The following is an 11,833-nucleotide window of genomic DNA, read 5'->3' as shown; positions in this document are numbered from 1 at the left end:
AATCAAAAGAGTGGAAGAGAAATATTAAAGAACAGAAGGAAAAACAACAAGTTGCTAACGAGGAAGATGTATTGGAAGAGTCAGAAGATATAATGTCAGAATAACGGGAAAAATAATTGGAAAATTAAAATTAATAATAGATAAATATTCCATCTATTTGGCTAGTAGATTGTTCAAGGATATGTATTAACGTAACTCGTTTTAAAGAAAGAACTTATTTCGAAAATCCATTTGAAACATAATTTTTATTACAATAAATTTTGATTGTTTTAATTTACATTCAACTTTATCTGCAATTAATTCCATTTTTAATAAAGTTGTAAAATTGTTATTGCCAAGAGCCGATTATTCGAATTAATAAAATTGTTATTATGATAATTGTTTATCGTTGAAAGATTACATGTAGTCCGCTGTTTCTGAAATAATTCAGGTATAAAAATAAATATTTCTATTTAAGTAGTTTTCGTATCATTTTATAATGCAATTGTATCAGTCGATTTTAATATGTGAATTCATCATCTTGAAAAACCCCATACTGTTAATTTTTTTAGCATAGTGATATTTCCAATGTTGGTCTTTCCATCATTCATTGTGTTTATAATACTGGTAAGTCAATTAAATACTCATAAATACAATTAAAACCGTAATTATTCTATATCTATAGAATAGATACTTAGTTTTGTTTAAATCTCATCATTGTCATCATTATTGTAAAAAGTTAATTACTATTTAGTGCAATATAATGAAAATAGAGTTTCATGTATGTTACTCAACGAATATACCCACTTTTAGTGTACCGAAAATATTGAAGGGTCAACAATTGTAGAGTTGCCACATGGAAAAATTGCTGGGCACATTCTAAAAAGCGCTAAGAATAAAAACTTCTATGCTTTCCAAGAAATTCCTTATGCAGCTCCACCTGTAGGACCTAATAGATTCAAGGTATATGTATTTATGCGTCCAATGTTATTTTTCGTTATTTTAAAGTATTCTATTCAAAGTAAGCATTATATAACTACTATGTATGCCTTATGTTTATTTTAGGAACCGGAAGAACCAATTCCTTGGGAACATGTCTTAGATACAAGCAAAAATACAAAAGTGTGCATGCAAGTATCAACCGATTATCCAAATTTGAACATAACTGAGGACTGTTTATATTTGAATGTATATACTCCAGTGGTAAGCCATTTTCGAAAAATTCAATTCTTACAACAATAATTATATTACATATTTCTCATATAATATTATTTTTCTACGACCGTGCTTTTTTAACCCACTTTCCCGCACTCATTTTAGTTTTGAAAGTGTCACTTTCCCGCACTAGTGCGGGAAAGTAAAATTATGCAAATTTTGACCTTATTAGATAGTTTTTTACTTCTGAGATTATAACTATTGTTACTACAGGTAAATAAATATTTACGAAATAGTCCATCAAATGAAATTTAAACCTTTTCTAGCTTTTTGTAGCATTTTTAAATTTTTGAAAATATAAAATAATGAAGCCGGGTTTGATATCAATTGCTATGACAACACAGGCGTCTTACTAAAAAGTCAAAGTTGTTCAACACGTGACCGAATAAGTAGAATCTTCTTCTAAATTAAACCACGTTAAATCGAATCCTATACAATAATATTAATGAATTCATCCGACGAAGAACTTCCCGAAGCCATTTTGAAGGCTGCAAATGAAACTAATTCCGAGCTGTTACCTTCCAAATCCTGACTAAGGTATGAGAAGCAATACAACTATTTTCTTACATGGTGTAAGGAGAAAGGGGGCAAAACTTATGGAGAAGAGGTATTTCTGCTGAGGTCACTTGAAACAAACAAGAACCAACCATGTCACAACTATATTTATAACAGAATATATAGGAGCAAGTAGTATCTTTAACAATTATTTGTTTATGTTTAAAATTTATATATAAAAGTACTTCAAACTTATTTGTTAGTTATAAGCCAGGTTTTTGAAGAATTTCACCGCTCTTGGACTACAAAACCGCATAAGGTCTACAAATTAGGTCTTTGCAAGCGGTAAAGGACCTGTAAAGTAACAAGAGATTTGAAAATTTTTATTTTGCCTTTGTAAATCTGATCACTAACCATTGTATACGGGAGGAGGCAGCATTAACTCCCCATTTTTCAAACCTGTGTTTGTGTCAAAACGCTTTCTTATTATTCCAGAAACCGGCTTGTCCGTTTTAAGTGGAACTGTAGTAAATAAGACGATCATGTCCAGATTTTCGACTATTTCCTTTAAGACTTGGGTTTTAAAAGGACATTTTTGCATGTATATTGAGTCCAAATAAGATTTCCAATCCAAAATAATGTTTTGTGACACACTCACTACGATTAAAAACGATGAGTTGCAGCTGGAATTTCTAATACTTTCTTCTGGGATCTCAAAGGGACTTCTCAAATTTCAAAGCCCTACACTTTTATCACATTCCAAATAGGAGTGTCCTCTTACAGGAAAAGTAATTTTAATTTTTCTTAAGCCATAAATCTTGTTATCCAAGTTCATGTGTCGATAATTTTGTTTTTTTTTTCGCGACGTCTCACAAGCGTCCGGCTCTCTTTCTTTTCCTCGTGTCCATAACTTTGTGTTTGATTGCCTGAACACTTAAACAAAACTCTGTACGCTACAGATTGAATATTAATTATCTCATCTTTAATCAGAGAATTTAATGGCGTCTATACCTAAATTTTGAACTAAAAATGACATGTCTGGTTTTTTCCTTGTGCCCTTCATTTGTGACAAACTCTATTTCTTTTTTCTTTTGTATTAGAAACCAACTATGTGTAATCATTCATTACCAGTTCTTTTATGGATACATGGAGGACAATTCAAATTCGAAAGTGGTATAATAGATCAATATGATCCCAGATATCTAATGGATTATGATATAGTCGTTGTGACAATTAACTACCGCTTAGGAGTCTTAGGTATAGTTTTTTGGTGAAACGAAAAATTTATTATTATATTATTAATTATATTTTAACATAATTAAATACAAACATTATATATTTACAACAAAAGCTGGTTAAAATGAAAAGTAGTGATAAACTCTATCCTAGATAATGTCACGGATTCCTTTATCAAAGTAAAAAATACTTCTTGGCGTAATAATAAAATAACTGATGAAAAAATTAATGGCACTATTATAAAAACATGAGATGCTTTGTATGATATTTTTAACCTAACTTTGAGTTTTGTAACCAATAGATCTGAGTCTGATTCCCAGTCCCACTGAGTAGGACTTCCCTTTCCATTATACCTTTCTTGTCCCATTTTCTTAATAAGCTCGAAATGCAGGGTTCCCAACTTATGGGGTTCCCCCCCAAATTTACGGGGGAAAATGTGGGATGGGATATTTTAGGGGTATTATATTATATTATTTTTATAACTTCAAATATCGATATATTACATTGTAAAGAATAAGTTGTGTAACAGAATATCCACACTGCAACAGAAATGTTCAAATTATTCAATATGTATCAATATGTATGATTTTAAAAAAATCAGAATCTGAAGAAAAATATTTGTTAGGTTTCGACGACTGGTGTGTAAAGAATTTTAATAAATGATGTTGCTGAATGAAATAATTTATTAATTATTTGGAATTTTTTATCTGTTTAATAATATTTAATATTTAATATCTTTAATGTTATTCATTCAAAAATATTTAATCATTTATTTTATAATTATTAAGTTTTTTTCGGGGGAATCCTTAATAATTGTGGGGATTCTAGGGGTTTTTGATTAGTACTTTAGGGAATTTTTGAAAGTTGGTAACACTATCGAAACGGTTATCTACGTTTTCTGTGTGAGCCTCTTGTGTAATTAAATTCATTACGAGGATAACTTAATTGGTAAAGCTTCTAGTGCTTAACCAACAGATCTGGGTTCGAAATCTATTCCAGGTTGCTTGAATTATTTATACGCTACAAAAATTATTCAGTTGTTGTTTTTTTCCCTTTATTCTTCATTTTCCCATTTCCCTACCTCGATAAAAATGGTAATATCAAATTTGGGGGTCGATTTCGAAACAGACATTAATTTTTTCAGGAGTAATTTGGTTTTTATGCCAAGATTTACTTTTCTATTTATTATTGCTAAAAGCATAACTTTTAGTTTTTTAAAACAATGATTAATTTTTTACTTTCTACTATAACTTTAATAGGATGAATTTAATCAAGATAATCACATATTTTTTCCGAATTATCGGCAGTCTTTGAGAAGTGTAGGTATAAAGTTTAAATTAAATCTGATAGCTCAAAGTAGGGCAAAATCCAGAAAAATTGTTAAACATACAAATATACAGGTGAAAATAATAAAAGCTTATTAAACACAATGCTCTGTTAGTTTCAACAATGTTTAATCTATTCTCACTTTGAAGACTGTAAAAAATATCAAAGAATTGTCATCGCAGATCGCAAAATTGATATAGTACCGAGATTTAATGAAGCTCTTATAGTACCCATTCTCAAAAAAAAAAAACCGAGAACTTTACTAATATACTAGTCTTAGTAACCCCGGTAAAAAAACGGCACCTGTAGTCAAAAATTTTGTTGTATGTTAACCCAGAATCAAATTTAAATCCAAGAAATCCGATTAATTTGTATATTGCAATCCATTCACTAAATTGTATCTATAAAATTATAAGAAGAGACGTCGTAATGAAATAATTTTTTTTAGGATTTTTGTCAACATCTGACGGTACAATACCGGCTAATTTAGGTATAAAAGATCAATTGAAAGCCATCAAATGGGTCAGTCAAAATATTCATCTATTTGGTGGAGATAACAACAAAATTACCGCAATGGGAACTAGTGCGGGTGCAATGGCAATCGGGTATATAAATTTAAGTGAACAAGCAAAAGGTAAATAGAAAAAATCTCATAATATATTTTATCGCATATTATACTATTATTAAAGTAGCTTAAGTTTTACTTAAGTCAAAGCAGAGTAAATTTCATCTATAAAGTAAAGGCGGGATGAAAGCAACGTATACGAGGTCTGGCTATTAAATAACGAGACTTTATACGAAAAAGGGTTTTATTATAAAACTTATTCTACATTCGAATGCTCTCCTTCAATATATTCCTCGCCACACACCTTTCCATACGTTTTTCCCATTGACCGAAACAGTGCTGGAAGTCTTATTTAGTGAAGGCTCTGCCGTTTTTCGCTTTACCGCTTCCATAGACTCAAATCGGGTCGCTTCCAAAACAGATCTTTTTCTAATCTTTCTAACCTTTCAAGGAAATCTGAGCAAACCCGTCGACGCAAGAGCTTTTGGTCAGGAGTCAGATTTTTTGGCACCAGCCTCGCACAGACTTTTGTCATGTGTAATTTCTCGAGTAAAATTTTTCTAACCATTTCTTTATCGGCGTTTACAGCCTCAGCCATCATCTGGATGCTCATTCAACAATCCGCACGCATTTTGATCACTGTTTCCGGAGTTGAAACAGTCACAGGGCGACCTGGGCGCTGATCATCTTCTGTGCATTCGCGACACTCTCTAAAGCGCTTACAAATAGGCCTCTTGCAACAATTTATAGCACTCAGTCGAAGTTTTTTTCAATTTAACGAGAAATTTGAGATTATCTTGCTCTCGTTTTTCGTCACACATGGTTTTCGGCACGAGGAAAAAACACTACTGCACAAATACTATAATAGTGACGGAAACGTGTTTTGGGACGTGCACATACTAGATATTTAGATACCCAACGTACTACTCGCTTTTTAAATCAACCGTCTATGGCGTTATTTAATAGCCAGACCTCGTATGATGTAAAGTGTGTTAGAAAGCAGAAGAGAGATTGTTCAAAAATTAGTATTCAATTATCTCTAAGTAAGTGTAATTTGAGTTACAATTTACAAAACTATTCCATATCTTAAACTTCTGATAAATCGTCTTCTCAGGATTGTTGAAAGGTGTGATTTTAACAAGTGGGTCTTCAATTAGTCCATGTTCTTATCAGGATAAACCAGATCATTTCGCTTTTAAATTGGGCAAGGCGTTAGATGTGAGTTTTAATTCAAATAATACCAAAGATTTACTTGAATTGCTGCATAAGTATTCAGCTGAAGAAATTATATCAGAAACTGTAAGTAACTGCACATATGTACATGATATATCTACAATATGTATGGAATAAGGGTCGATTTTTATTCTTAAATTGACAATTCACAGTATGTAAATATAATCCTCTGAATTATAAACACCACCTCGAAAAGTTTATATCAGAAAGGGGGTCGTATAGCAACTTGTTAGAAAGGGATTTTAGTCCTTTGCTCAGCAATATTAATTCTATGAATTAATAATGGACAGAATGGACGCAGATTTGCAATTCATAAACAAAATAGTTTTATTTGATGGATTGCCGAAGTGTGAAAACTCACACTCAATATTTTTGAGTGATAGTTTGAGCAGGTATCATTAACAATAAAATTATAGACCCTCATTTTTTTGAGGACACAGTTAATGATGAGGTAGATCGATCTATTTACTACCGATAAGACGGAGCTCCACCGCATTTTGCACGTACAATAACAAATTAATTATCTATACGAGGTTTGTCCCAATAGGTGGATTGGAAGACGTGGAACGATCGAATGGCCGGATAGATTCCACGATTTAACTCTTCTTATGAGGTTATTCAAAATCTAAAGTATATATATATATTAATAGATCAGATAATATTGTTGATTTAAAAGTTAGGATAACGGTAAAAATTAACAAAATAACCCATGAGAACATATAAGATGTTGTGAATGGTTGTCATTTTGAACATTTAATTTTATTGTAAAGTACATTAAAAAATACATTCTGAATATTATGTGACATTATTATCATCATTCTATGTAAAGTTTTGTGATAGAGACATTATCAAAATTTTACAGATTCAAAATAAATTTTCTCACTTATGATTGCACCGAATTTACAAAACTTATATTGCTGAAAAGAGGACTAAAATCCCTTTCCAGCAAGATGCCACACGACACCCTTTCTTATTTAAGAGGGATAATATTTTCATACTGTAAATTGTCAATTCAAGAATAATAATCTACCTTTTTCAGGTTTTGTTCAAGTAGTACATAATAACCGTAAAATTGAATTTATTCCATACATATGGACCGCATTATATAAAGTGATTGTTAATAGTTATTAGTAACAAAGAGAAAAACATAATAGGAAAATTTAGGAAATGTTAGAGAAACGTATTTCGTAGGTTTTCGATGACATCTACAATAATACAGTTGGTCCAAATATCATTTGGATACCTACAGTAGAGAACGAAAAAGACGAAAACGCTCTAGTGACAAAACCAATGCTGGAATCAATTTCTAATGGGAATTTTGACAGAATTCCAATGATGTTTGGAGTTGATTCTGCAGAAGGACTTTCTTTCGTAAACGGTAAGGAATATTGGAAACATGGATCAAGATATATACTATTCCATACAATATTCTAAATTTAGAATATGTATCATGAAACTTTTTAATAATAAATATATCTTTATACAAAAGACGAGTATTGAGACGACTTTTGAAATACTGAAAATATATGATTTGTTGTGCCAACTTAATAAGAGTATTCAGAAAATGGAAATAAAGTCGTAACATGACTAAGAGAAGCGATAAAAGTTGATCTATAAGACAAATGAGTTCAAAACTGGATATAATTAACAATAGACCAGAAGAAATAAAAACAAATAAAAAATTTACGGGGCTAAACACCTCGTAAACAGTATAAATATGTGTAGTACATTAAAATCAAGTTTTGTTTCAGATAATAATTTATTTTTTAATTTTTCTAGATATAAAATCACTCGAAAACAAAGCTAAAAAAATCGATAATAATATAAGTTTGTTATTAAACCCAAGATTGTATATACCTCCTGAAGAACTAACTTTAGCTGGTGAAAAATACAGAACTGTATATACACAATCGAAGTTCCAGGATGATATCGCTGCTTTCGTAAAGGTATGTATAAGGGCGAGTCCAAGAATTTCTAAATTTCTCGCCTTCCAAATGAAAGGGCATATCATTCCTATTGATAGTCAAATGTGATTTGACCAAGCTGCATCATCAAGTTTCCGTTTGTTAACCATGGATAGTAGACTACTTAGTGATTTGGGAAGAAAAGGGCAAATTTCCTTCACTATGATCAGTTTTTGCGCTATTCCGTAACCGTAGACGACACGAGGATCTACCAGAATACACTAGACATCAGGTAACAATAAAAACAGCGGGTTTCCTCGAAGTGAATCGGCGCCAAAGAAGTGCTAAGTGAGTCCCATTACCAATAAAGTAATAGCGACATGGTACAACCCGTATTATGCGATTTAATCTTTTACGTCAGCATAATGCAAGGGTGCAAGTTTGTGCCATTTCCTTGACAATAATTCACGAAGCTTTTGCTAGCTAAATTTATTCTAATTACCTTCATAAGCTATCAATACGTGTAGATAACTTATGAAATTGAATTGTACTGACAAAACAACACAAATAACACTCATATTTTATTCTTTTAGTATATGGGAGACGAATGTTTTGTACTACCCACCCTTCATCATGCTGTACTGGCATCAGCTTATACACCTGCTTACTTTTATCAGTTTTCTTATGAAGGGCTCATAGGAGAACAGCATGTGCATATTTCAGGTATTTTAATTATCATATTCGATACTACCTAATAGCTTTTATTAAGATATTATTAATTTATTGAAATATTATTAATAACTTACGAGGTGTGAAGAAAATATACGCGAAATGGTAGAAATTACTTATGCTGCATCTATTTTTGCTAGTACGTACTATTTATTCTCCATGTATTGAAGCATATATCAGTGATAGGTTTGAATGCATTCTGGATTGTCAGTCTGCTACTATAGCAATTTTAATAAGCAAGGCGAGTGTGGTGATAATGCTCTAACTTTGACTGTTTTCAAGTGGTATAAGCAAATTAGAAATGAGTCATTTAAGAATAAGAAACGTCCTTAGATCTCAAAAACAAATGAAAATGAATGAAATGTGAACAAACTGTTCTATAAAAAAAATAAAATCATGTGCTGAATGGGAAACTTAACATCATTCCTGATATTGAGAATGATAACGACAATGCAGATAAAAACTATTTTCGAAGAAATGATCCAGAAAAGCTTCATGTCATAAACAAGGGTGACATTTTAAGTTTTTATAATCGAACAAAAGGTGCCACCACTGTATTTGTTGACATTGACGTTTGTTATTGCGAAGCCAATGGCAATTTAGAAATTGACTGAGAAAGTTGTTAATACTGACGTTTAAAAGAAGTAAATTTCTGTAAAAATGGAAACCACCCGTGAAGGCTTTAGTTGGATGATTTATTATGATTCTAAAAAAGGCCTTAGCCAACAACAACGTGCAATTTTTTGTCATGAAGCACCATCAGAGAAGACTGTTTACAATTGGTTCGAAGAATTTCGTTATGGTGGTGGGTCCTTCAATGATTAATATCGGTAAAAATGGGTTATCATTTCGAGAAACATTGATGGTGTACGCAACATGTATCAAGAGAAGCACGGGAAAATTAGTCGCAGCGTATGTAAAAATTGTATAATCAAAGCAATAAAGCACTAGTTTTTGTGTTTCACTATTGGTAAAAAGGCACACCTCCTATTCAACATTAGGATAAGAACATTTTATAGCCAAATGGGAATTTTATGTTACCATCCACTTTTCAATACTTTATTTTTTCATATCGTATATAAAAAAGAATATGTTGATAGATAACATTGTCTTATAGGAATTTCTGGTACCGGACATGGAGACGAATTGAAATATATTTTTCCTTCAAAACAAGAAAAATTGGCTTATAAAAATATCCCGAAAGAAGATCAGTTAATGAGACAACGCGTGCTCCTATTATTTACAAATTTTGTGAAATACCAGTAAGTCAGTCCAAACATATGTTAGTCAATTAGTAGTGTGTATCTAGATGATTTGGTATGCGTAGATAATTGGGACAGCTTCATTGTCAATTCGGAAAGGTACCAGCTAAGTCTATCGCAAGTTTTTCGAATCGAGTACCTACATTTTACTGCTACGTCTTTCCTTCTGAGACCGTTTTGTGACATTCCACATTTTCTACATCAAACTCTACATTTTCTATACGACCCAACCAGCAATAACTCTTTCCTAGAATCTCCGTAGTAGCCGTTTGCAGTCTCATCATTAGACAATGTTGAGTGCGTCCCTTCGCATTTTAGAACAATGTAGAAACATTGAAATACGTAGAAAAAATGTAAAGTTTTCTAAGAAGCCTTTATAGTCGACTTAAGAAAGTACCAGCTACGTCTATCACCACTTTTTTGAAAGGAGCACCTATATTGTACTGCTGCATCTTTCAACTGTTCACTTCTGGAGGTTTTTCTACACATGTCTCACATTTTTAAAATCAAAATCCTACATATTCTATGCAATTTACGCAGCAATAATTTTTACGAATTTTTCCTAGAATCTCTATAGTAATATAGTAATAATATTGATTGCGTCCCTTTACATTTTAGAACAACTTAGTAAAATCTAAAAATACGTATGAGGAATGCAAAATATTTGAAAGAAAATTTATAGTCAACTACTAGAAACTTATAAAACTTCAAAATAACTCGTTGAAACCTCATCATTGAAACGATAAATGCGACCCTTTGCGTTTTATAAAACTCTAAATACTTAAGAAGAATGCAAAGTTTTAGAAGAAGAATATATAGTTGATTTTAGAAGGTACCAATTATTTCTATCCTACCTAGAAAAAGAAGCACTAGATTGTTATGACAAATGTTTCACACTTTCTTCATCATGACTACATATTTTCTGCAATTTACTCAGCAATAACTCTTACGAATTATTTTTCCTAGAATGTTATAAACTCCAAAATGATTTCCAGAACTCCCATCATGTATTTCCTGTAACACCTTATCCATTTTGACCTTGAAACATTAGAGATTTTAGATTTTTCATGGGGAATCTCCCATATCCGTTTTAGTAATTTATTCTAAAGAATCAAAGAGTCTCACATAAACCTTTCCGAGCTTTCATTGTCGGTACAATATCGGCGTTTCTAATTTTGTTTTGTTCTTGATTTCTTGTGCAGCTGGGGCATTCTGATTTGCATAATCTTGAAAAGAGCATTTACTTGACTGCATAATTTGAGATACCCTGTATACATTATCAATAAATTCAAGAAATCGGGGTTGAAAATACCATATCAAATTACAGACTCTAGTGAAGTGAATTCATGTGAATAATATATGAAAATTAATATGCAATATGAGATGGTGAAACAAAGTTTCAGAGTACGAGTTCGGAAACTTTCTGTATTTAGTATTATTATATATTTTCTAGGAATCCAACTCCTTGTGTTGATAACTTGCTACAAGGTGTAGTTTGGCCGCAAATAAAGGAAAACAGTTTACAGTACTTAAATGTGAATAGTACTATCGAAATTCGACAAAATTTAGATAGATATTTACAACTGAGGAGCATCTATGAAAAATACAGTCGAAAACCGTATTTCATTATTTAATATAGAAACTAATACACCGAAATAAAACATTTTTTGTATAAATTATCGAATAATTCTTCTATCTACATTAAGTAGTGTACTCAATTTATTTTTATCTAACCAATATATTATAAGCATTTGAATAAACCTTCAAATTATGACTAGACTTTTTGTTATTAAAGACTTCCAGACAAAGACCTGTTTAAATATTGTCACAACGATACAAATATTCTATTCGAATTTAATAGCAGTGCATTGCAGTTTCCAAATTCAGAT

The 11,833-nt window shown here is 31.4% G+C and overlaps 1 protein-coding gene across 2 annotated transcripts; it reads left to right on the top strand.

The window, feature by feature from the left end:
- Positions 1–487: 487 nt before the first annotated feature.
- On the top strand, positions 488–11,718 carry LOC130450929 (juvenile hormone esterase-like). 2 transcript variants are annotated; one of them, XM_056789666.1, is made up of 11 exons: positions 488–606; positions 793–942; positions 1,045–1,182; positions 2,790–2,946; positions 4,700–4,885; positions 5,931–6,115; positions 7,241–7,427; positions 7,829–7,995; positions 8,547–8,676; positions 9,800–9,944; positions 11,398–11,718. In XM_056789666.1, the coding sequence occupies exons 1-11, from the start codon at positions 568–570 to the stop codon at positions 11,576–11,578; spliced, it is 1,665 nt and encodes a 554-aa protein (XP_056645644.1). In that variant the 5' UTR covers positions 488–567; the 3' UTR covers positions 11,579–11,718. The 2 variants fall into 2 exon arrangements, with proteins under 2 accessions (XP_056645644.1, XP_056645654.1); XM_056789676.1 differs by having other exon boundaries at positions 10,563–11,718.
- Positions 11,719–11,833: the final 115 nt, after the last annotated feature.

This window comes from Diorhabda sublineata, chromosome 1 (genome assembly GCF_026230105.1).
Source record: "Diorhabda sublineata isolate icDioSubl1.1 chromosome 1, icDioSubl1.1, whole genome shotgun sequence".
Classification (NCBI taxonomy): Eukaryota; Metazoa; Arthropoda; class Insecta; order Coleoptera; family Chrysomelidae; genus Diorhabda; species Diorhabda sublineata.
Note: the sequence above shows the minus strand (reverse complement) of the source record. Positions and strands in the feature narration are given on the sequence as shown.

Coding starts and splice junctions, on each gene's coding strand:
- LOC130450929 (XM_056789666.1), top strand. CDS start 568: ATGTTGGTCTTTCCATCATTCATTGTGTTTATAATACTG. Junction 1,183..2,789: donor TGAATGTATATACTCCAGTG/GTAAGCCATTTT, acceptor CTTTTGTATTAG/AAACCAACTATGTGTAATCA. Junction 9,945..11,397: donor ACAAATTTTGTGAAATACCA/GTAAGTCAGTCC, acceptor TATATTTTCTAG/GAATCCAACTCCTTGTGTTG.